The sequence below is a fragment of the Eumetopias jubatus genome, unplaced genomic scaffold (genome assembly GCF_037043125.1).
Source record: "Eumetopias jubatus isolate StellerSeaLion01/CBP00866 unplaced genomic scaffold, mEumJub1_p1.0 scaffold_4, whole genome shotgun sequence".
NCBI classification, from domain to species: domain Eukaryota; kingdom Metazoa; phylum Chordata; class Mammalia; order Carnivora; family Otariidae; genus Eumetopias; species Eumetopias jubatus.
Window position 1 is genome coordinate 128,778,446 of NW_028274810.1, and position 26,744 is coordinate 128,805,189.

Genomic DNA, 26,744 nt, shown 5'->3' on the forward strand with positions numbered 1-26,744 from the left:
GATAAGCTAGATTTCATTAAAATTAAAAACTTCTGTGCAATACACTGTCAATAGAATGAAAACAAGCCACCATCTGGGAAAAAATATTTACAAAAGACATTTCTAATAAATTTCAGTTATTCAAAATATACAAAGAACTGTTAAAACTCATCAATAGGAAAACAACCCAATCAAAAAATGGACCAAAGACATGAACAGACACCTCAGTAAAGGAGATCTACAGGTGGCAAATAAGCATATGAAAGGATGTTCCACATTTTGCCATCAGAAAAATAAAAATTAAAACAAGATACCACTATATAGCCATTAGAATGGCCAAAATTTTGAAAACTTTTAATTCCAAATGCTGGTGAGAGTGTGAGAATCAGGAACTGTGATTCATTGCTCATGGAAATGCAAAGTGGTACAGCTACTGTGCAAGAGAGTTGGGCAATTCCTTACAAAACTAAAAATATTCTTACCATTTAATTCAGAAATCAACATTGTTGGTATTTTCCCAAAAGAGTTGGAAACTTCTGGCCACACAGAAACCTGCACATGGAGGTTTCTAGCAACTTTATTGATAATTGCCAAAACTTGGAATCAAGCAATATGTCCTTTAGAAGGTAAATGGATTTTAAAAAACTGTGGTACAGGCAGTAATTTCTCCAGTATCAACCATAGCAGCATTTTCTAGATATGTCTTCTAAGGCAAAAGAAACAAAAGCAAAATTAAGCTGTTGGGATTATATCAAAATAAAAAGATTTTGCACCGCAAAGGAAACCATCAGCAAAACAATAATGCAGTCTAATGAATGGGAGAAGATATTTGCAAATGATATATCTGATTAGGGGGTAATATCCAAAATATATAAAGAATTTTCACAACTCAACACACACACACACACACACACACACACACACACACACACACACACTTTAAAAAATAGAGGACCTGAGTAGACATTTTTTTCAGTGATCTACAGATGGCCCACAGACAGATGAAAAGATGCTCTACATCACTCGTCATTAGGCAATGCAAATCAAAACCACAAAGGGCTATCACCGTACACCTGTCAGAATGGCTAAAATCAAGACAAGAAATAACAAGTGTTGGGGAGGGTGTGAGAAAAAGGAACCATCATGCACCATTGATGGGAATGTGAATCTGTACAGCCACTGTGGAAAACATTATGGAGGTTCCTCAAAAAAATTGCAAATAGAAATACCATATCCTGTAATTCCACTATTGGATTTTTATCCAAAGAAAACTAAATGTTTATTGCAGTATTATTTGTAATAGCCAAGATATGGAAACAACCTAAGTGTTCCATAAGTAAATGGATAAGTAAGATGTGTGTGTGTATGTGTACACACACACAGTGGAATATTATGCACCACATCATTCATATATATATATATATATATATATATATATATATATATGGCAGAATATTATGCAGCTATAAAAAAGGATGAGATCATTCCACTTGAGAGACCATGGATAGACCTAGAGGGTATTATGCCAAGGGAAATAAGTCAGACTGAGAAAGACAAATAACATATGATTTCACTCATAAGTGGAATCTTTAAAAAAAATGAATAAACCAAAAAGCAGAATTATACCTATAAATACTGAGACCAAACTGATGGTTGCCAGAGGGAGAGGGTGGGAAAAATGGGTGAAGGGGAGAGAGAGATACAGGCTTCCAATTATGGAATGAATAAGTCACAGGAATAAAAAGCACAGCATAAGGAATATAGTCAATGGTACTATAATAACAATGTATCGGGACATATGGTGGTGAGCATAGCATAATGTATAAACTTGTCCAATCACCAAGTTGTACACCTGAAACTAATGTAACGTTGTATCAACTATACTGAAAAAAATTTAAAAATAATAAACTGTGGTACACGCAGGCAGTGGAATATGATTGAACACTAAAAGGAAAGGAGCTATCAAGCCATGAAAAGACATGGAGGAAACTTAAATGCATATCACTTAAGTGAAAGAAACTAATCTGGAAAGGCTACATACTGTGTAATTCTAACTATATGACATTCTGGAAAAGGCAAAATTATGCAGACAGTAAAAATATCAATGGTTGTCAGGGGTTAGGGAGGAAGAAGGGATGAATTACCTGAGCACAGAGGATTTTTACAGCAGTGAAATTACTCTTTATGATACTATAATAGTGGATACCTGTCATATGCATTTGTCCAAATCATTAGAATGTGCAACACTAAGTGTGAACCTTAATGTAAACTATGAAGTTCGGGTAATAATGACGTGTCAGTGTAGATTCATCACTTGTAAGAAATGTACCTCTCTGGCTGGGTGATATTGATAATGAGGGAGACTATGCATGTGTGGGACAGAAGTACATAAATCTCTGTACCTCCCACTGCATGTTGCTATGACCCTAGAACTGCACTAAAAATATTTTTTTAAAGCTATGGAAAAGCATAAGGCGAGAAATGATTCTGTCATCTTCTAGAATTTATATATCCTATCATCAAGAAATCAGTCCAGACAATGGAGATTTACTGTATTCACTTCATAGTTCATTCATTAAAGAGTAGTTATTTTGTGTCTAGGTGCTAGTTACAGGGAATATTGTAGTAAATAAGTAAATGTAAAACTATCGGATAATATAAATAAGAGCTATAAGGTGTCGAAAATATCATGGGGAACAGTTACAGTCTGGTGCTCAAGAAAGCCCTGAGGAAATGACATTTAAACTAAGATGTGAATGACAAGCCAAAGCTAGTCAGGACATCTGAGGGAAGGGCTAGCTTTCATTCATCACCTGCCCTAAAGTAGGAGAGGCTCCATGTGTTAGAGGAACAGACCAGAATGTCTTAGTCTCGGGGGTGCCTGGGAGGCTTTGTTGTTACGTGTCTGCCTTTGACTCAGGTCATGATCCCAGCCCCGTGTCGGGCTCCCTGCTGAGCAGGGAGCCTGCTTCTCCCTCTCCACCTACCCCCTGCCTGTGTTCCTTCTCTTCCTGTCCCTCTTTGTCAAATAAATAAAATCTTACCAAAAAAAAAGAAGGTCTTGGAACATTAACACCGAGGCAAAGAGCAGTAGGAAACGCATGAAGAAAGGGCCTTACAGACTGGAGGGTGGAATTTGGATTTTATTATAAGTGGAAGGAGAAGACAATAAAGGACCCAGTGAGACCTACATATTCAAAAGTTACTCTGAAGTTATGGAATAGATTATAGGTGGCAAGTGTGGAAAAGGGGGATTTGAGTAGGAGATTATTGCTGGAGTCTAGGTAAGAAATAGTTGCCTTTTTAACTGGGTTGGAAGCAGTACAGGTGGAGGTAAGCATTCGGGTCCTGGACACATTTTCTATGCAGACAAAGGTCCTGTGTGGACTGTATGGATCATATGTGTTTGTGTGTTAGGAATAGAGAGAGGGAAAGCTAAAGGATGAAAGGGTTATTGGGCTTTTGGTCAGTATCTACCAAGATGTAGAAACACTTGTGGAGGAGCAGAGTTGAGGGAAATCATGAATTCTGTTTTGGAACATGTTATGTTTGAAGGTCCTATTTGACATCTGCGTGAGCTATCAAGTGGACAGCTTGTATAAGTAAGTCGAATTACAGAAATATATTAAGGGAACAGTATAAACTTGAGCATCATTGACTTATCGACGGTATCTAAAGCCAAGAGGACTTGAAATTACCGCAGGAGGGAATACAGAGAGTAGTAGGGGTACCAGGGCTAAACCCCAAAGCATACTATTTAGAGTTTAGTCAGAGGGGGAGAACTGGCAACAAAGAGGAGTAGCTAATGAGGAAGAAAGAAAACCACTAGAGTAAGATATATGGAAGCCAGGAGAAGCAGCACTTCAAGAACAAGGTGTGTCTCCTTGTGTCAGATGCCATTAAGAGGCCACGTGACGGGAGGTGTGCTACTGGAAGAAGAAATACCAGAATTAACTGCCATGATGCTTCAGCGTGGCTGTGGAAGGAGTATGTTGGGTGAAGAGTATGGAGGGACGCCCACCTAGAGTGACAGATTGGAGGAAGTGAAAGAGGGTGCTGAAACAGATTACCTCAGACAATTCTTTCAAGATATGTTTCTGTGAAGAGAACAGAGAAATGAGACAGGACCTGGAGGCGGAAGTGGGGACCAAGAGGTTAGGGTTTTCAAAATAAATAGTGACAAAAAAACTAGAAGCAATATAAACATCTACTAATATGGAACAAGTAAAATATTAGCTTTTCAGTGGAATACAAGTATGCATGTGCATGTATATGGACAGATACTCTTTTGTATGGATGAGATACATCATAATTTTAAAGATGTGGAGACATACAAGATGACAAACTGAACGTAGGTATCCATTTCCTCATCCAACTGAACATCATTTGAAAATAGTAAAGAAATATAAACATAAGATGGTAGCAACAATGAGAATGGAAGGGGAGACACCAGTAGCTTTGCAGGTAAAATATCAGAGAGGCTCTAGACTTGGGGACAGGAGTGAGAAACAGTATATAAAATGGGGAGCAAGCAAAGAAATGTTAATCAGTCTTTGGCTTGCCCTCTTCTATAGGAACAAAGCCCAATGGCCAGATGATTATACTTCAGGCAAAGAAAAGTCCGTTTCCTAAATGTTTTTTTTTTAAGGGTCTAGATTGAATTGGAGCATATTCATGTATCAGCTCCCCGGAGTAATGTCACCTTCATTGTGGCATTTGGGGATCATTCTGAGTAATAGGCCACTCAGGCAACAAGCCCAGTGCAAATACACAGAAATCCAAGTCTGGTCTCCATTGCCTAATTGTTCTTAATTGACAAATCTCTAAACCCAGATATTTAACTTACAGATAAAATTAAATATGTACATCGAAAACATTTGAGAAATACCAACCCTCCTTTTAAAAACTTTAATTAGTATCCTCAAAGCAATTCTAAACAATATTGCACCCACTGAAAATAAAAATTCCCACGTGCTTTGAGAAAGGAACACATCAGAGAACAAGACGGCCCTTGGAAATTAAAATGCAATTTTGGAATAAATTTTAAAACTTAGTAGATGATTTGGCAGATGAAATTGAGAAAAACCTCCTACCGTGAAGAGGGGTTAGCAGACTTTCTATACAGAGCCAGATAGTAAATATTTTTAGTTTTGCAAGCTGTTTGGTCTCAGTCACAATCCTTCACTCTGGTTTTATAGCATAAAAGCAAGGTAGGCAGGTCTGTGCTCCAGTAAAGCTTTATGAACACTGACATTTGAGTTGCACATGATTTTTACACGTTATAAAATACCGTTCTTTTGATTTTTTTAGCCTTTTTTTTAAATGTAAACACCATCATTAATTAGCTTGCATATATATAAAAAAGTAAAAACGCAGTGGGCTGGATTTTGTCCTTGGAGCTGTGGTTTACTGACCTCTAATGTAGAAGAAAGGTATGGCTGACATGGGGGAAAAGCAAACTAAATTGTGACATGAGTTTATGCAATTGATGGACTAGAAGAAAAATTCAATTTGATTTTTGTCTTGGGAAAACTTCTTTGAGATTCTGAGCAGATGTGACATTGGACAGCTGAGAATGTGATACAAGAAAAATAATGGAAATCAGAGTAATTGGTCCAGCATTTGAACAGTATTTTTACACAGTCACAGTATAGTAAATGCTACTTACTGATTTTTTTTTTTTTTTTGAGAGCGCGCACGTGGGGTGGGGACGGACAGATGGAGAGAGAGAGAGAGAGAGAGAGAGAGAGAACCTTAAGTAGGCTCCACACCTAGCTTGTAGCCCAACACAGGGCTCGATCCCATGACCCTGAGATCAGGACCTGAGCTGAAACCAAGAGTCAGATGCTTACCAACTGAGCCACTCAGGGGCCCCAACTACTTACTGATTTTTTTTTAACTTCAAAGCAGTGCACATAACATAAATCCGGTAGAGGGATGTAGGATAGAAAATATATGCTGTTATCCTTGACGATATAAAAATAATGCTGCAGATGGCAGAGGTGGGACGTGGAAGAAGATGGACAATTACAAAAGAGAAATCTTTATTTGGAAAGTCATACAGATTTGAATATATTACTTAAGATTGGAAAAACAACCAATTAAGAACTGAAACTAATAATCCTAACAGCAAACCAAGGGGAAGAGAAGAGGAAGCTAGCATGTGTGTGCTAATTCCTGATCATTCTCTTAAGAATATCCAAAGATAATTAATTGTCTAAGTCTGATCAGTTGAAGAGACTGAGAAAAGAAACCGTTACAAGATTGCCCCTGGAGATTACAGCTCAGGTTGGAGAAGGGAGATCTTTGAGTTCGATCATATGTGCGTGCTTTGAAGAAATAATAGCTTCCAGTGAGAACAAATGGGACAAGGGACTAGTGTTTTTCACTATACAACCTTTTGTTTAAAATATTTTTTGTACATGCTTTCTTTGACAACAAAAAGATTAAGGATGGACGGATGATTATAGAAGCATAAAAATTACTTAAATAAGGATATGGCATTTTTGTTTGTTTGTTTCAAGGGGCAGGTGGCCATAAAGACATATGCAGGGACATGGATTCTAGGAAAACAGTTTATAAAAATGTAATTGCGTTAATGAGATAAATCCTAGGTTAAGATTTTCTTTAATTGTATAAAAGTATTTCAAAAGTAAATGTAGGGGCACCTGGGTAGCTCAGTCGGTTAAGTGTATGCCTTTGGCTCAGGTCAAGATCTTCAGGTCTCAGGCTCCCTGCTTAGTGGGGAGTCTTCTCCTCCCTCTCCCTCTGCCCCTCCCCCTGCTTCTGTGTTCCCCTGCACACGAGGTCGTGTGCTCTCTCTCTCTCTATCTTAAATAAACAAATCTTTTAAAAAATGTAAATGTGTAAGAAAAATTTGCTTTTTCTGTTGTCTTAAACTTCATCTCCCCTCCATTTTATCTTCTTCCTTATTAAACATATGTAGTAAGATTTTCCGAGCTTTATCAATTGTAGAGTATCAGACTATTTTGCAAATTGACGAGTTTATCTGAATCAGAGTTTGGCCCTGTATTAGCTTCGGTTGCCATGATAAAATGCCATAAACTGGAGGTCTTAACAGAAATTTATTTTCTCAAAGTTCTGGAGGCTGGAATTTCAAGATCAGGGTGCCAGCAAGGTCAAGTTCTGGCGAGCGCTCTTTTCCTGGCTTACAGATAGCTGCCTTCTTGCCATGTTCTCATGTGGTGGAGAGACCCCACTTTATGACCTCATTTAACCTTAATTACTTTCATAGAGGCCCTGTCCCCAAATACAGTCACATTGGGGGGTTAGGGCTTCAACATACATATTTTGGGGGTTACGAACTTTCAGTGCATAACAACTCCCATTGAATTGTCATTTGGCTGAATTGAATATAGGCAAATTGTTTTGACACCAAGAAGTCACTGAAATGGGAGAGTAGCTGTCCTTCATGTGGGCTTAACTTCTAAAATCCAAACACACTAATATTGGAAGCCTCGCACAGACTGACTCCCACCCTCAGAGAGTCTAGAGTTTTTAGGTTCTCCAAACCCCAGGGTCTCCACTCTGCCCTGTTAAATACAACTAGAACATTTTCTTAGTGCCTTTGTTTTCTCTGAGTGCCAACAGTATGGTAGCCCCAACGTCCCAAGATCCGTCAGCCCTCTCTTTTCTGGAAAATCATCCAAAGCAATTGTTCAGCCTTTTGATTTTCATTTTACCTTTACACCAACTTTGTAAGGTGGACTGAGAAGCTGTTTCTGCTCACATTTTGTTAGTTGATGTAATTGAAAGACTGTGATGAGTACTGCCTTACTGTATAGAACAGAAAATGCTGCCTCCCATAATGAAGAGAGTGGGAAGAGCACTGGTCTAAGGGACAGATGACTGGTGTTGATCCCAGCTCTACCCTGAGCATGCCCAGGCTAGGACAAAGGTAGGGTTGTTTTTAACAGATTTATCTCAGTTGATTCAATCAAGGAAGGGAACCAGCACAAGGAATTTCAGTAAGATAGCTCAAGTCTTTTTTTTCCCCCTATCAGCATCAAGCCAGAGTGATACCATGAGCCTCATTTTTTCTTGCACCTTCATCAAGCTAGAGTGATGTCATGGTGTAGGCATGGACATTGGAATTATTGCAGACCTGGACTGAATGCAACTCTGAAATTCATTAGCAGAGTGACCTTGCATGAGTTACTTCAACTGTCTAAGCCTGTTCCTCTGTCAACTGAAAATAATAACTACTTTGTAGGTTGTGGGGATGATTAAAGATGATTTATCTAAAGTGCTTAGAACAATTCTTTCTCTATGCTGTGTTACAGAATTGGATCTAATGCTCTGTCTGGAATGGCATTAATAAGTTCTTCTGCCATGTTTCCAAACCCAAAGTTGTCAGACTTGACCAAGCATGTTCTCATAATGATTTTAGAGGAGCAAGCAAAAGTACACAATCCCAAAAGGCCTCTTGAGAACTCCCCTCGGACCTGGCTCATCATCACCTCTGCCTTGTTCTTTTGGTCAAAGCAGGTCGCATGGCTCCCCTTCACTCTCTCCCTATCTCCTAGAGTCAAGACAGGGAGAAATAGACGCCACCTTGTGCCTGAGGGACCCTCCAGCTGTATTCAGAGAATCATTTTGTACTTAGGACATTTTTGTTATCAGTCCACCGCAGTATTATTGCAAAGGAATTGTCATAGAAATATGAAATGATCAGAACCATTTTCTGGTTCATATTTGTTTTCATTTTTGCTGTAGCATGCTTTCAGTCATCCAGCATTCACCCGGGGGTTTGCTCAGAGCGTATGTGTGTCTTTGTACCTTGCAGCACAGCACCTCCCATAAGATGTGCTCATTTGGGCAGATGAGTAATGAGTTTTCCTGCTGTACCAAGATGGAGCAGACACACAGTATAGCATGATCCTCTCCCTCCATATTTCTCTTGACCAGCATGACAATCCAGGCTTACAGGAGGAGCAGGCCTTCATAAACAGAACCATCCAGAATGCCACAGACATCGTGTTTCCTGTTGACTGCCGATGCGTGTCTGTTTACTCCCTCCTTGAGGTTTTAATGTTAGGAACTTTTATGCCCAGGAGCATGCATCTGGAAGCCAGCAGATCTTCACTAGCATGACACAGAGGCGCCCACTTCACAGCTTGTGAATAGTAGTGTCTAAGCATCTGGATGGTGCGCCCTTATAAATAGTTCCATCAGGTGCCTGGGGAGTCCAGGCTGTATCTTTGGCATGGGATTGGGACATTTTGTGCATGACTGTCCCTGGAGGCAGGGAAGAGCTGATTCTGAGTCTCAGAGAAATCAATGGCACGACCTATCATGCAAAAACACAAGGTGATGTTTGTGTAGTTGCAGCAAAGTGGGTTTGAGTAAGGGGACCACCCCTTTGACTCCTAATTTGCTATCCTTATCTTCCCATACTTCTTCTTTTTTCCTATATTTTCTCATTTCTTGTTCCTATGCTTGCCTTTTTTACTGGTGTCTTTGAATATTCCCCGTTTCCTTCACCTGTCTTTGAGTTCACTAATCTTAACACCACCTCCCAATGCCTGCAACTCAGCTCAAGGCAGCTGGACTCCGAAGATGGTCTGTGTCGGCTGTACTGCAATACTGCTTCCCTAGATCGGGCTTGGAAATCCAGCAGGAGATCCTATCACTGACATTCAAGAGCTATGAAGATACACTGTCCTGAACACATACTGTGTGGCAGGTACTCTTAAAGTGCTTTGGATAAACCATTTCTAATCTCCACAAGTGACAAGATACGTTTTATTTTCAGTGTATCGAGGGACATGTTTAGAAAGGTTCAGTGACCTGCCCAAGGTCACAGTGCTAGTGAATGCCAGAGCCAGCTTTCAGTCTAGGTCTGCATGATTCCAAATGCCAAGCTTGTTTCATTACATCACTCTCTGTGTCAATTGGAAAAGAAAAATCGAGGATCAGAAATGTGAGCTGTCTCACTAAGAATTATAGTGCTAGAATGTCTCTGCATATTTGGCTCAGTATAAGAGAAATCTAACTGGAGAAAGGGCTGTTGTAGCTCTAACCTGGGAATGTCAAGAGCACAGCTGGGACTTGAATCATCTTTCTGACACTCAAGGATATAGGAGCTGTGATATATGATGACGGACCAGACAGTTCTTCATTTGTTCAACAAATAATTATTGAGTGCCTGCTATGTGCCAGGTACTGTTCTAAAGTTTGGGACTCTTCATGAAATAAGAAAGATCCCTGCCTTTGTGGAGATGGCAGGCTGGTGGGAAGTGACAGATGAGGATGACAATAGACAAAATGAGTGAACTGTGTAGTATGGTAGAGGGTACTTGCTCTCGAGAAGGAAACACTGAAGCAAGGTAATGAGCATCAGAAGTGTCGGAGGGCGGAGGGTTGCATTTTTAAATAGGGAGATCGGGGTACTACTTGGGAGGTAAAACTCAAGCAAAGGTTTGAAAGAAGTGAGGGATTTAGCATTGCCAGTGTCTGGGAGAGGAGCCTCTCAGGCAAGATACGAAGTGGGTATAGTTGGCATTTGTGAGCCACAGCAAGATGACTGAGGGAATAGGAGCAGTAAGGACTAGGGGAAGGTAGTAATGATGGCCTTTGGAGATACTGGGTTACCAGAGTGCTTGAGGCTTTGTAAGCCATTTCAAAGATTAAAATAAGGGAAAAACAGAATGACCCATTAGGTGCATGAGGTACCTAGATGAAGTAGCCTAGGTGTAACATGATAGTGTTTTGTTTTTAAATCATTTTATTTTGCTCATGATTTTGTTGGTCAAAAATTGAGAAGGGCTCTCCTGGGTGGTTCATCTGATTTACATAGCAACAGCCATGGCAGGTGGGGCTGGAGGATCATTTCCCACATGGCTTCTTCACTTACACATCTGGTCTCTTAATGCTCCTTGGCCTCTCCAGTAGATGTTTTATCCTCCAGGACCTCATCAGATGACTTTGGCCTTCTTAGAACATAGTGATTTCAGGGTAATTGCAGCTGTTACATAGTGGCTGGCTTCCAAAAGGCAGGAAGAAATTGTCAGTCCAGATAAGAGCAACACCTGGAACTGGTATTATCATCCATTATACCACGTCCTCTTGGTCTAAGCAGTCAAAAACCTATCCAAAATTAAGGAAGTGGAGAGATGCCCCTTTTGATGACAGAGTGACATCTCATTGCAGAAGAGCATGTCAGCTGGGAGATACTGTTGTGGTCATCTTTGGAAAACACAATCTGCTATGTTTTGCAATGACATTTTGATTTTTTCTTTTGTGAACTGTCAAACCATGGCTTACCTTTCTATCTTCTCTTGCTGATTGATAAAACTTTTTTTTATTATGTTATATTAATCACCATAAATTACATCATTAGTTTTTGATGTAGTGTTCCATGATTCATTGTTTGTGTATAACACCCAGTGCTCCATTCAGTACGTGCCCTCTTTAATACCCATCACCAGGCTAACCCATCTCCCCACCCCCCTCCCCTCTAGAACCCTCAGTTTGTTTCTCAGAGTCCATAGTCTCTCATGGTTCGTCTCCCCCTCCGATTCCCCCCTCTTCATTTTTCCCTTCCTACTATCTTCTTTTTTTTTTTTTTTAACATATTATTTGTTTCAGAGGTACAGGTCTGTGATTCAATGATCTCACTGATATGAGGAATTCTTAACCTCAGGAAACAAACTGAGGGTTGCTGGAGTGGTGGGGGGTGGGAGGGATGGGGTGGCTGGGTGATAGACACTGGGGAGGGTGTATGCTATGTTGAATGATAGTGTTTTTGATCAGGATTATAGCAGTGTTGGTGATGAAAAGAGATTGGAGTCTGGATGTATTTAAAGGTAGACCCCCTTAGGTTTTGCCAATAGATTAGATGTGGAGTACAAGAGAAAGAGAGGAGTCTATGGTGAATTTAAGATTTGGGGCTTCAGCAACACAAAGTATAGAGTTTACCTTAGATGAGGTGAGAAAGGCAGTTTTGAGGGGAAGGATAGGGAGTCCGTTTTGGATGTGTTGAATTTGAAATGTTTACTAGATCTTCAAATGGAACTGTGAAATCATCAGTTGTATATGATTCTTTAGTTTAGAGAGAAGACTGGGCTGGAGATATATTTTGGGATTTAGCAACAAATACCATGGTTAAAGAAAAAAATGAAGCATGAGACCCAGTGGAGAGCACCAGTATGATGTGTGAAATGGAAATCAGTGCACTGGGTGGTAAGGAGATTTGTCTTGCTTTGCTCCCAAGGCAGTACTCAGAATCCATGAGAAAGAGGGTAGAAGCCTGACTTTGGCTTCAATACAAAAAACCATTTTAAGCTCTTAGAGCTTTTTAACAATGGAATAGCCCATTTCATGGGATGCATTTTTTGATGCTACAAATTTTCAGGGAGAGTCTTGAACCTAGATCATTGTTTTTCCAAATTTTGTACATCTCTAAAAAAGAGAAGAATAGTAATTATTTTCCATTAGGGGGTTAACGTTGGTCTTTATCCAAGTAGTTTACACACTCACATACCTTGATACATTTGTCATAGTCCCAGTTTATCACCATTTTAGATATCATAAGGTAGATTAGATTCTTGCCTTAGGTTTAAACTTGAACCTACTGACTAGAGTCCTCTAAAATTTGAGTTTCTGTGAGACTGTGGTTCTGAGCATTTAGGAATGAAAAAGGCCATCACTAAAATTCAGTATGGGCAAATTAAGGGAAAAAATGATATCAGGCCAAATTTTTTATTTTAATGTCACTACTCTAGTAATGTCTTAGAACTGTGGTTCTCAAACTTTTAATCCCAGGACCCTATTATACTCTTAAAAATGTTTGAGTACTGGGGCACCTGGGTGGCTCAGTCAGTTAAGTGTCTGCCTTCGGCTCGGGTCATGAACCCAGGGTCCTAGAATCGAGCCCCGTGTTGGGCTGGCTCTCTACTCGGCGGAGAACCTGCTTCTCCCTCTCCCTCTGTCTAGCACTCTGCCTACTTGTGCTCTCTCTCTATCTCTGTCAAATAAATAAATAAAATCTTAAAAAAAAAAAAAGTTTGAGTACCTTAAAGAGCTTGTGTTTACATGGATGGTACAAATACGGGAGAATAACCAATATACTGGTTAATAAGGATTCCAGATGGTGCATTGAAACCTTCAAACTAAAGTTGAAGTTGTTAAAAATTTATTTTCAGGAAAAGAGAACCCCTACTTTGACAGAAGTTCCTTTGAAGAAGACTCAAGATTGTACATTTCCTCTAAGTTCAGTGTAAGCCAATGATGTGACTTTGCAAAACATCTTGAGTAAGATTACACAATGGTGAAACCATTGGAAGAAAAGACTCTGGCCTAAAGGAAATACATTACAGGATGGTAAAGGAAAGCTTGCAAACACCTGCTTATAATGAGAGGCTGCAAATGTGTTTACCATTTTCTGATATTTGGTCACAAAGCTCACTTTGACCTGCCAGTGGATATAAATGATCTGTGAGTTCTCTGCTTTTCCCCAGTCAGCCCACTGGACCTCATGTAAGCTTACCTAGTTGGTACAGCCACTGGGAGCTCAAAATTGCAGTGTTCTCTTACAAATCAAAACCTAGTAAATTTTATCTTGCAAAACAGATAAGGGATAATTGAATGACAAGATAAAATTTAACTTGAAAAACATTTTGTAATATGTTCCTTCAATATTAAACTTCTTTAAAGCATTTAATTATTTTATAACTTAGAAAAGCCTTCAGGTTTATCTCAAAGAACTCAAAATTTAGGAGTTCTCTCCATTTAAATACAATCAAAAATTACCATAAAACATGGCTGAAACTATTAGGGTAAGAAATCATTTGCAAAAAAAAAAAGTAATTTGCAAATAAACTTTCCCTCAGGGATGTGTCTTCTGCATCAAGTGGGGTCTCCTTGTAAAATAGACCCTAAGAGCTTCTGAAGTACCCTTTGAGTTGTCTAGAGAAAGGCCGAGCCCAGTTCCAAGAGAAAATGCCTGGAATTCTGTTCAGAGTCACAATGCATGGGGTTAAGATAACAAACTGCTCTGGCTTCTTTCAGGGCAACAAAACATTCCTACAAATTCAAATTGTCTCCAGGGTTGTAAATCCAGAATGGGTTGGTAGACCTGAGCTAGGAGAAAGGGAACTGGGGCAAATACTTCTTTAATGTTTGCCTGTGGGCAGGATGGGTTTTTGTTTTTTGTTGTGTTTTTTTTTTTTTTTTTTACTAGTTTACTATTACTAATACTATTTATTTGTTTTGTGAACTGTTTTAGGTTTGGCTCCCACTGTGGGGGGAAAGAAAACAGTGTCAGAAAATTTTTGGCTGGAGTTGAGTGTAAAGAGAGCTGTGAGAAGAGCCGAGGAAAGGAGGGCAGTGGAAATAACCCTGTGGAGCCATTAAGTCTGACAGCTCCGCCCCTCCCAGTGGGACAATGATGCGTGGATTGACTTGACTTTAGCATATGCTCGTTGTTGTTCCAAATTGCACATGGAGGTGTAAGCTCTTTAAAAAGGATCAGATTATGGCACTCACTCCCCCAGTTTGGTTGCTATTGGAGACTGGGCAATCATGAGAGAAGTGACTGTGGTTCACCTGGGTGCTACGCAAAGAGCAGTTCAGACAGAGAAAATAAAGTGGGCTCTGAGAATCCGTAAGCAGCCGCAGACTGGCGCAAGTGGAGTCATTATGGCTCTTAACAAGTGAATGTGTAGCGAACTAATAACAATTTCATAATAAAGCCAAGGCTAAGAATCAGCTAATGAATGGGGCCAGTACTTCTATCACTATCTGATTAGGAAGAGACGAGCAGTGCCTAATGATAGGAATCTTTATCCTTCCCCGTTTTATTTATGCCAGTCTATGTGGAGGCAGATCCCTGTAGGTTCCTGCCGTCTTACAATCTATGCCTAAAGCTTTGAGTCAATTGATGTCCAAGCAAGTGATACCAAATTACTGCTTAGTAAGAGTATACTCTGAAGAAAAAGCAAGGCACCTCCTTGAGTATTGGCCTCAGAACACTTGAATTTATGACAAAGGGGAAATCTGTAACAAAAGCATACGTGGTGGGCTGATGAGGATGCCTCTTGAGTTGACTTGGCATGTATGGGTTAATCTGTACCTGAAGCCTGGTGAGGGGGCTTGACTTGGTGCTGAGGGCTCTCTATTTCCTAGGAAATGAGCAGGTTAAAGATGATCTTCCAGGAAGTTGAGTATATTAATATACAAGCAACTTCATCCTCTTGTCTTTCCCTTCCTAATTTACAGCCATCTATGAGTGGTTCATAGGAGTTTTCAAAAGATGTGATTAGCTTTACTTGGCAGGAAACTTGTGAAGGGTTTCAGGGTAATGATGTGTCAGCTATGAACTCATTCAGCTAATCTGAAGAAAAGTTTTTAGAGCAGGAAGGAGCCAGATTCAGAGGTGCTGACTTGTGAAACACAACGGTGAGTCCATTTGTAGCTAAAAGAGCCAAAATTCTAGTTTCCTAATCATGTAAAGGAAAGGAGGTAGTGATGAGCAAAAAGGAAGAAACTGAATAACACAACATTCACTCATTTGCACCATCTACACCAGAGATCCTCCTCGCTCATCAAAATTTGGAAAGTATTTGATATGGTTGCATACAGAGCTTATAGGGAAAGTGGCTGACAGCCTGTGACTCAGGGATATGAGGTAGAAGGAAGAGGCTGACATGTTTGACTAGGAGCCACGTGAGCACAACACAGTGGGTGGAGAGCCGCAAAGGGCTACACTTGAAATTCACTGCTGGGTTCATTTCATTAATATATTGACTTATGTGACTGTGTAGCACCTCTTAAATGCAAGGCATTTTGGGACCACAGTTACAACAGATCTGTCCTCACCAGCATGTAACTTAGTGTTCCAGTTGTTACTAGGGTTGCAGGACAAATTATCCTGAATTTAGTGGTGAAAGACAACAATCTATGATGCTCATGGACTACCTGAGTCAGCAGTTTACTCAGGGCACAGCAGGGCTTGTCTCTGCATCGTGGTGTCTGGGAGCCTCAGTTGGAAGATTCGAAGACTGGTGGCTGGAATCATCTGCAACTTGTTTACTCACTTGTCTGATGGTTGGTGGTGGCTGTCAGCTGAAACATCAGTTGGGGAATGGGCCAAATTTTCTACCTTTGTCTCTTCATGTGGTCTGAGCTTCCTCACAGCATGTGATTGGGTTCCAAAGCTGAGTGCCAAAGAGGATGAGCCAGGCAGAAGCTGTCTCTTTGTGACCTTGCCTCAGAAGTCACATAGGTAACATTGATTCCACCGTGGTCCATTGGCCAGGACCATCACAGACCTTGCCGAAATTCGAGGAGAGGGAACATCAACTCCAAATATCAGTTTAGGAATGCCGATCACAATGAATGAAAAGCAGAAATATATGTATGGCTGTGTTATATGTACATGTATAAAATCATCTGTCACAGTAAGAGTGAAAAAAATCACAGTATCAAGTAAAGAATATTGTTTGTGATGATTTTGTAAGTCATGGCCCAAAGAATCCTATAATTGGAAATACACTAAAAAAGCAAAGACATACCTGAGCACCATGTTTCACAAGTGTGAATTGTGCATGCCACTTCTGTTATTATTCTGTTACCATCTGTACTATTCCCTTCATTTTTTTAATTGACCAACTGTTTTTAAACTCACATTTGTTTTAAAAGCATACTAGATATTACTACTGAAAATATTTTTTACCGTAATTTATTTGCCATAAAACAAAAGTAACTTTAAATATAATCAAAATAAAATTGAACAGTTGCTAGGTATGTTGCTTTCCGATGAAGATTGCAAGACTAAAGCAAGTCCTCTTTGTCAAAAATGTTAGCAGGTGTTTGAAAGATATTAAATCATAGTCCTACAAAATTGAGGCTCTTCCCAGGCCTTAATCTGAAAGATTGAAAGAGAAGTAAAAGCAAATGATCCCTAGTGAGAAGGTCAGTGATGTTTAAGGCCAGGTCTGTGTGCTGCCTAACATCCTTTAAAGAATTTTTGATATTATAATCCTATTTTGTTGACAAACACTGATCTGTAATGATTAAAAAAAAAAAATCCTAAATAGCTAAGCTTTCATCTTGCGTCAGCCATGTTGCTGGGATCCATGAGGAAGACCAGCATCTGGCACAGAGCTGATACATGTTAATTAATGATTTTGTAACCTGCCATCTGTCAAAGGCTGGGTCCCCTGCACCTCTGTTTTGTTTTGTTTCATAAACCTCTCCCTGAAAGATTTAGTAAGCAATAAAAGGCCTTGATGAGTTGGCTTCTACATCAGGTTTAGCCACCCTGTTATCTTATTACCATTCTCCACATACTGGGTGGAATTGACTTTTTGCTTCCCCTCTGTGGCATAACTAATTCCTAGACTTTATGGGACCACTCCCAGGCCAACTTGCACTCTTTAGTATGAAGGTATCTAAATCCAACAACATGTATTTCCAAAAATAATTATTAGCACCTGCCAGGGCTAGTGTTGCCCTAGACCCTAGAGGTCGCAGAAGTCAACAAGAAATGGACACTTTGTTAGAGTACAGAGAAAGGCCACTAGGGGGCAGCTATCTCACCCCTAAAATTTAATTTCTTACAATAGCATTGTCTTGTTGAAGTATTGGTCAGAAAACACTCCTTCCTGGGTGTTTGTTTTTTTTTTTTTTTTCCAGTAGAGATGATCACTTGGGAATAAGTATAATTTTCATGGTCTTCTCCACCTAGACCTTTCCTTCTGGTTTTCAGGGGTATGGAGAAAGGTCTATAGAGGTTAGGAGGAAAACAGTCAGAGAGACTTATCTTCAGGGATTCCAGCCTGCAGCCTTGACCACACAAGCTAAGACTTCTAACAATAGTGCCTTTCTAGACATGGGGCTGGCATTAACAGACCTTTTCCTGCTTGCTTCATAGTCGGCTACGGTGAAGCTGTCAAAACCAGTGGCTCTGTGGACTCAGCAGGATGTCTGCAAGTGGTTGAAGAAACATTGTCCGAATCAGTATCAGATCTACAGTGAGTCATTCAAACAGCATGACATTACTGGTAAAGTATGCGGCATCCAAAATATTTTATTCCCTCTTCCTCTCCCCATCACCGTGGCCTTTCCCATACCCTTACAATGCAATGCATCTCCCTGCTAAAGTTTCTGGCATGGGTTTACTTTAAAAGGGGGGATGGATTCCAGATTCATGCAAGCTAGGCTACTTAATAAGCATAAGCAGTTAGAGAAGCATGGATTCCAAGTGTCCAGGACAAATATGTGGGAATCAGGGTAAGGGGTTGGGGAACTCTGGAGAAAATGTGTACCAATTCTAGAGAAAAGAAAGGAAGGAAGTCTTCCAAATTAGCTGGGTTACAGGATCAGGATTAGATGTTCTAAGTAGGAAAGACTTTAAAATAGGAAAACTCTGAAGTGAATATGATAATAACTTACTGCCCCTGAGATGAATACCTTAAAAACAAAAATGAAGATTCCATTTAGATCCAAGAAGCATTTGGAAGCAGAAACTATGACAGTATAATGAACTGCAAAAGCCCTTAGGATTATGTCTCTCAATTGGAGAACAGGGTGGGCGAGAAGGAGCAGATGGGGCCACCATGGGAGCCCATCAGAGTCAGGAGATCTTCTCCAGACCTCTCCTGCCCTCCCGCCCTGAGGGTCTGGATGGATATAAGGCAGAATTCCTCCCCTGCCTTCCCTCCCCCCTCGCAAGCACTATGATGAAAGATAGGACTGAAGAATATGCTCTATGCACCAACACTGTGCTTCAGAGGGAAAACATGTTGAGAAGTCCTGATTCAAGTCCAGGTTCTTCCCTTTTTTAAGAGAAAACTATTTCTCTGGTGGGAAAGTGACTTGCTCTTGAGTAGCCCAGCCCTGTAGATGCCATCCCTCTTTCCAAACTGGGTGTTTTTCAAAGTGTATTCCTTGGAGCCTTTGGGTACACTAAAGATTGCCAAAGGTACAAGGGGTGTGCTTTGGGTTGAGGTGGGTGTGTCAGCTAAAGCAGCTTCCCTTATGTCTGTTTGACATACTCGAATTGTACAAAAACTTCATTTGGGGAAAAGGGTTCTGATACAAAAGAACCAGTGAGCTAGGTTATCCTAGATTCCTGCTGACCAAATTGGTAATGTTTTAAAATGTAAGGAACACACTCAAGTATAGCTCAAGGTGAGTTAACAGAGAGTGAAATCCTCCTAAGTGTTAAAATTGTCCTTAATGTACTTTGCTTCCCCCACCACCAACTGGAATAATGGTTTTTTAGATGAAATTCCTAAAATTGTGAAGGCAGTGTCAGGACTTCTTTTAGATTCTGAGTGTCTAATTTTTTTCCTACTCCCTTCTTTAAGAATATAAGGAAATCCCATAACAGGGTCAGTTCTCCCAGCCCTAAAAGCAATCTATCAGTTAGTCACCATTTGGCTGATTATGGTCGCCTTCATCTGATAATGTGTGCTTAATGTTTCTTAATGCCTGTGTGATAGAATAATGGCAAAGGCTTTCTCGTGATCTTATTTGAAAGTAGTGTTATCTTTTATTATGGGCAGGAATTGTGAGATGCCCTTGAGGGAAGGATAGGCATTTATATTGGTTTGTAGAGGATGAGCCATCCATCCCTTAGAAATAAAGGTTTCCTGCTTTGTGGCTTGGAGTCCATAGTATACCACTTCCCAAAGCTTTCTGCTAAGTGACATGAAGAAAGAGGGTGTGAGCATGAGATATGGGTTTTGAACAGCTGTCCTGTTGCTTTTGGTGGCCCATTTGGTCTCCAGGCAACACCATTGATACAGTTCAGTCACAACCTTCTTGGAATCTTGGGCAAGCTGCTTAAGCTAGATGAGTTACTCAATCTCACTCCTCATCTCCAAAATAAAGATAATAATAGTACCCATCTCCAGGAGTTGTTGTGAAGATTAAAATGAAATAATATTAAGTGACCCACTAAGGTGGCCATTTATTGGCACCTTCTAGCTGTCAGCATTTTGCTCTTGTCAAGACTCATCTGGAGGTGTCTAAAGACATACTATTCATTCTAAGGGCGCCCTGTTTTCAGGCAAGAAAAGTATTGGGGGCTTAGGGAACAGAGAGGAGGATTTCACACTAACATTCGGGCTACATCTTTTTGGCCTTCTGCTATCTGAGGGCTCAAAAAACCACTCTCTTCCCCTGTTTCCTGGCCCCTGCCTCTCCAGGAGTGAAAGTGAAATACCCAGGTGGTCACAAGTGCCAAGTGGCCAGAGAATAGGACTGCAGTCAGCCTGCAGTTACCAGCCCCAGGATGCTGGAAGCTGGGGGTTCGGGGCGGGGGGGGGGCGGTCTCCATGCCCTTGGAAGCTAGCTGTGAAAAACAGAGCAAAGAGGATTGTGAAAAATTAAGACATGCGGTGACAGAACCAACTTCACCAGCCACTGGTAAATAGTGGAATGCTGAGGGTGGTGACAAGCACCAGGTCGAAGCCCAGAGCTGCAGCTTCGCCATGGAATGTCGTGAAGGTTCCTGGTGCCCTTCAGTTTTCTTTGTCTGCGGAAAGGAGATGGTACCTGCCTCCTAGTGTTGCTGTGAAAGCAATCCATGGTCCTAGGAAGCATGCATTGAATGTGAGCTGTTGCTGATCTCCTAAGTGCTGTTCTGATCTCTCCGAAAACAAACACCACGTATAAACAGTGTTGAATTCATCTGTCTTTATTATCCTGAGAATTGGGAAGTGAGCACCCGGGTGGAGTGGAGTGGCATGGTGGTGGTGGTCAGGGGGCGGGTAGTCTGGGCTGGTAAGTACCCTGTGCTTATCTGCAAGGTTGCAACAAAGACGTTCAGTGTCTCTTCCTGACCCTTAGATTCTCTTGAGCGTTGCTGTTCATTTATTTTTCTCAAAGCATGGATCTCCAATACCCTGCTCATCAAGCAAGTGTGTTTGTTATACCAGTGTAACCTATAAACAATCCCTTAATTTTGAGGCAGATGGTATATAGCAATGGCAAATAAAAAGGACATATATTAAATGGAAAGAAGGGAAAAAAGGGCTTTCACAGACCCAAGTCAGATCCTCCCTGCTTGTCCTCCACCCCCAACCTTTGACAAATAATAACTGTACAACATCACATGAGTTAGTTTTTCATCAGTGAAATGAGAATAATTATCTTAAAGGGTGTTGTTGGGAGAATTAAATGGAAGGATACATGTGAAGGGCCTAGCTTAATGCCTGATACATAGTAGACATTTATCCATGTAGCAAGTATTTGTGGAGCATCTACCCTGTACCGGGTTTTGGGAGTACAGCAATAAATAAGACGGTCAGCGATCTGTGCAGGGAAAAAATTATGCTTCCGTGAGAAACTATGCATCGTCAATAGCACACCATGTGGGGCTAATTCCACAGAGCTGTTTTTACAACTCAGCAAGTTGTAGATAACTGATAGCAATACAAAATAATCCTTGTTGTAGATGTGTAAATTCTGTCCCATAGAGGTTCAGTTGGCTTTCCTAGCCACTGAAAAGGTGGAAAAGGTGAATTTTGCCTGCCATTTATACATTTATTTTACTCTCCCTGATCTATGGGTGTGTGCTCTTTGGATTCTCCTTTGTAATATCTTTCTCCTGGTTGTAACATCTTAACTGGTTTCTTCACTAATGAGTTAAAAAAAAAATCTTAAATGTGTTTGTTTTTGTATTTGATGAGAGTCCTGATTTTAACCTATTTTGAAAATTACCCTGTTTTAACTTTAGTAGTTAATTTTTTTTTTAATATTTTGGCCAGGAAGTCCACTTTATTAACATTTTTTATGCCTTTGTTTGAAGGACATTAGATTCTACACAAACATTCCCCCCATTTTCTCCAAAGTCTAAGAAACATTAAGATATGTTTCAATATACTAGCATTCAAAACCTTTTGCAAGTTTCCTATTGGAATTTCTGAGAATTTCATTGTGTCCAGGCAGCACCTGCTATTTTGTGGCAGATGCGTTTAATCAGAAGAGAAGCTACTCCTGTTACCTCCCTGCAGAAGAGCTCTTAAAAGGCATGAGATGGTTAGAACACCTGAGAGGCATTAGGATAGATAGATTTAAATCATCAGATTAGGCTTGAAGGAAAGAAATTCGTCTATTTTCCTGTGCTTGCAAGATTCTCTCTCCTGCTTTCTGAGGCCCGCTTGGAATGCTGATGAGGAAGCTCTACTGGGGCCAGGTGTAAGCTCACAGGCAACTTTCAGATTCTTTTTTATGCACAGTTAAGAATATTTTCAGGTTTGAGGCAATTTCAGCCCCTGGCTGTGCCTTGTGTTGTTCCCGTGGCTGCTAAAGTGAGTTTACCTCCTTCAGCACCAAGTCCTCCATCTGGAAAGGGTTCTTTCCCCTGCCAACTTGAAAGACTTATTTTTATGGGTGAAGCACTCAGAGTTCCCCAGCATATAAAATATTTTTAAAAGCCGTTTTGAATGTGGAAAAGGTTTCCACGTAGTCTGCTTTGTGGCACAGCAATGGGAATTCTTTAGATGCCCAGATGTCTGCAGGAATAAATAGTTATACGAATATCCCCCGCAAATGGTCAATATTGATTTGTAGTATTTCCCAGTGGCCTCCTGCAAAATAAATGAATACATTTCTGGTTCTTTTTCTGCTTCAGCCACCCCACCCCCACCTCTTTCCCCTTTTCAAAATATTCTGCTGAGGTGTATCACCCTCAAATTTGGCAGTTCTGCTTATGCTATTGAATAAAAGGGAAACCTCTCTTTTTTAGACCTTTGGATTGTGGATCTGTGTGTTTGCTAACATGAATCCCTTCAGTGCTGGTTTCTCTGAGCTGTTCTACCCCTTTACCCTTCTGCTGTTGTCTTCCTTGTCTTTATTATGTTACCCATAGAGACTAGCAGGATATGTAGTTAACAATTTATCAGAAGAAGTGGAATCGTTAGTTACTTTATGTGATCTATCTGTGAGTATACTCCTTATTAGAATCCAGTGTAGCCAAATAAAGTGTGGGCATATGTAACTATCATAGCACCACATCTGTACATTTTCTTATCATTATTGGTTTCCCTCTGGATATTGTGTTTTACTTTTCTATGTCTTTGTGTTTTGTTACATTTCTCTTCTATATGAACTGCTCTACGTTTTTTATTAAACCTCAAGCAGCCTAGAGCTGCATAGTAAAGTTCCTGACATCATCAGGGCCTGTTTCCCTAAGTTAATTTTCCAACAACAGCATTTATTGTTTTTAACCCCTTTTGTTGATGGAAAGCTTACTAACATCACCTTGATACTCCTCAGTGTTCTTAAAGCAAGGGTGCTGAATTTGATCGTCTTGATGATCCAGGATTATAGACTTTTAAATATTGGAAAAGGCTTTAGATGTCATCCCGGGTTTTATGAGGTCAATAAAAAGAGTACCACTTTGAATGAAAAGTATAAATGGAGACCAGAATATTAGCTTCATTTCTGATAAAGCTTTTTGGAGAACGTCATTTAGGTCTACAGACAAATCGGTTTGCTACCCAGGGTGAGCCCTGTTGTAGGACCTGTCACATTGATAGGTGAAAGTTTAATTATTAGGAAGTTCTGCTGAGGTTAACTGAAACCCACCCATAGGTCCTATTTAGGTTCCCAGGTTAGAAACCTTTGCTGAGAAAAGCCCTTGATGACTGCTGCCCCCAGGACCGATTGTTACTGCCAGTCCCCAGTGGGGCCATGGCACAGTCCCCCATTCTTTCATGCATCCCAGCAGACTGCTCCCAAGTTCCTTCATCTTTAGTAGATGTCCTCCTTTGGCCACACTGAGAACGTATAGACTATCTGGTGGGATTTCCCTATTTTTCCTCTCCACCCCATCTTATCTGCTGCTTCCTCTTCTTCCAGAAGACATGCCTCTGTTCTCTTTTACAAATAACCTTTTCCTGCCTCTGCTTGCACCAGTCATCCCCTGTTTCGCCTGGGTACTTGCTCCCTGTTGCAGCCATCTTTCCTCTTTGATCTAGCTACACCAGCTCCCTCCTTTTTCTCTGAAGGGTTCCATTCTAGTCTTCTGACCAGTCCCTTTCGAAGTATTTGTTAAATCACATTTAATTCGTATATTGGAAAAATTTATATAGCCACTTCCACATGCCAAACAGAACACTATGCCCCCAAAACTTCAGGACACACACTCCTTTCAAGTGTCTGAGAATTATCCGCCATGATACACTGCACACAAGGGTATAAATAAATCTCAACAAATTTCAAAACACTGAAGTCTTACAGGGCACATTCTCTGACCGCAACAGCTATTAGGAATCATTAACAAGATATCCTAAAGATCCCAAATATTTAGAAACTTAACACACAACCAAGAACTGCATGGGTGAAGAAAAAAAATCACAACCGAAATGAGAAAATATTTTGAACAGAATAATAATAGAAACGTGAATATTCCAAACACTGGTGTTGTGCGGCTACAGCACAACTTAGAGGAAAATTGTTTCACTAAATGCCTATATTAAAAGAAGACTGGAAGTCAGTAAATTAAATGTTTACCTTAAGACATTAGAAAAGAACACGTAATCCAAAAGTAAGAGCTGAAATTAATTAAAAACATACAAGCAATAAAGAAAACTAACAAAGGAGAAGTTGATTCTTTGAAGAGATAACAAAACTGATAAACATCTACTTAGACCGAACTAGGAAGACAGACAATGTCAGGAAAGAAAGTTGGAGAAATCATTGAATTCTCTATACACGTTAAAAAGTAATAAGAAAAGCGTTTGAATGAGTTTAGGCCAATATACTTAGATGAAATGACAAATTCCTTAAAAACCATAACTTAGCACCAACTCAAAGCTAGAAAATCTAGCCACATATCTCCTAATAAATTTTAAATTAAAACTACACACATACACATAAATACACAAAACCTAAGTCCTGAAGCCTTTTCTAATAATTCACATAATCAATAACCAAACCTATGCAGATTCTTTCAGAAAAGAGAGGGAAAGGGGAGCACTTCCAAACTCATAAGGTCAGAATGACCGTTAACAATAAAACCTGACAAAGGTACTACGGGAATGGTATGGTATAGATCGATATCCTTCATCAACCTAAACCTAAAAGCCTTGACAAAATACCAACAAATTGAATCTAGCATTTGACAAAAATGATACTCTATCATGATCATGTGTGCATAGGGATTCAAGGTTAAGTTTTTGAAAATTCAGCTTGATTCACTCTATTAATAGAATAAATGGAGAAAGTCATATGATCATTTCACCAGATGCAGAAGTCTTAGCGTTTCAGCTCTGAGAGGTGAAGAGCATGGATGTCATCACTGCGATCTTTACAACAAGAACAAGCTGGACGAAATAAAAATGATTTTGTTGGGACCCATCAAAAAACTGATTTCACAAGGCAGATCATCACCCTAAAATCTAGAAGAGTAGGTGTGTCCAATAATGACAGAAGATTTGGACACTTTACAAGGAAGATAAAAGAATGGACAATAAGTACTATAAAATATGAAAATATACTAAGCAACATTGTCACATGGAAAATGCAAATAAAACTACAGTGAGATACGACTTCGTACTCAGTAAAATGGCTAACATTCAAATGACTGGCAATCCTAAGGGTTGCTGAATGTGTGTAGCAACTAGATCTCTCATACATTGTTATTGGGTATAATGTGGTGCCACCTGATTCAAAAACTAAAGTTTTTATGTGGTTAATCACACAATTATTAAATGATCCTGCAATTCTCCTCTGGGGTATTTACACAGGAGAATTGGAAACATATATTCATAAAAATTCCAGCCCAGTAATATCCAAAGGAGTGTTACTCAGAGTAGACAAAAATTCTAAACAATCCTTAGGTCCCTCCAGAGTAGCGTGGATAAACAGACGGTGCTTTATTCACACCAAGAGCACTGCTTGACAATAGAAAGGAACCGACTACTGAAGCATGCAACATGAAAGGCTCTCATGTTGTGCTGAGGGAAAGAAGTCAGAAACCCAAGAGTACCTACAGTCTGACTCCATCCTATGAAATTCTAAAACACAAAATTGGCAGTGATGGCAATCAGGGGTTCTTTAGGTTGGAATGTGGAGGGCAGATGGCAAAGAGGAGCAAAGGAACTTTCTGTGGTCATAAAAATGCTTTCTATCTTTGTCAGAAGTTCTCTACTTGGCGTCTCACATGTGTGAAATGTGTTGTATGTAAATTATATCTCAGAGTTGGTTTTTGGAGACTTGTGTGCTTTCCAAATTTTCTAAAATGGCAAAGTGTTTTTAAAAGGCAAAAATGAAAATGTCATCCTGTGTCTTTCCATACGGGCTGTAGGATCATTTAAAGATGATGAACGGGCGCCTGGGTGGCTCATTTGGTTAAGCGACTGCCTTCGGCTCAGGTCATGATCCTGGAGTCCCAGGATCAAGTCCCGCATCGGGCTCCCTGCTCAGCGGGGAGTCTGCTTCTCCCTCTGACCCTCCCCCCTCTCATGTACTCTCTCTCTCTCTCTCATTCTCGTTCTCTCAAATAAATAAATAAATCTTTAAAAAAATAAAAAATAAAAAAAATAAAGATGATGAAGAAGGGCACCTGGGTAGTGCGGCCGGTTGAGCGACCAACTCTTGGTTTTGGCTCAGGTCATGATCTCAGGGTCGTGAGATGGAGCCTTGAGTTGGGCTCTGAGCTCAGCGTGGAGTCTGCTTGAGATTCTCCCTCTCCCTCTGCCCCACCCCATGCGTGCACATGCACCCTCTCTCTCGCTCTCAAATCTTTAAAAAGAATGATGAAGATAAGAGATGGGTTTTATATTCAT

General features: G+C 40.2%; 1 protein-coding gene across 1 annotated transcript in view; it reads left to right on the forward strand.

The window, feature by feature from the left end:
- SAMD12 (sterile alpha motif domain containing 12) overlaps positions 1-26,744 on the forward strand; it is a 177,037-nt gene that overhangs the window by 106,774 nt on the left and 43,519 nt on the right. Inside the window, exon 3 of the mRNA XM_088022882.1 lies at positions 17,876-18,005. Within this exon, the coding sequence (XP_087879008.1) occupies positions 17,876-18,005 (130 nt within the window). The remainder of the gene's footprint in view (positions 1-17,875; positions 18,006-26,744) is intronic.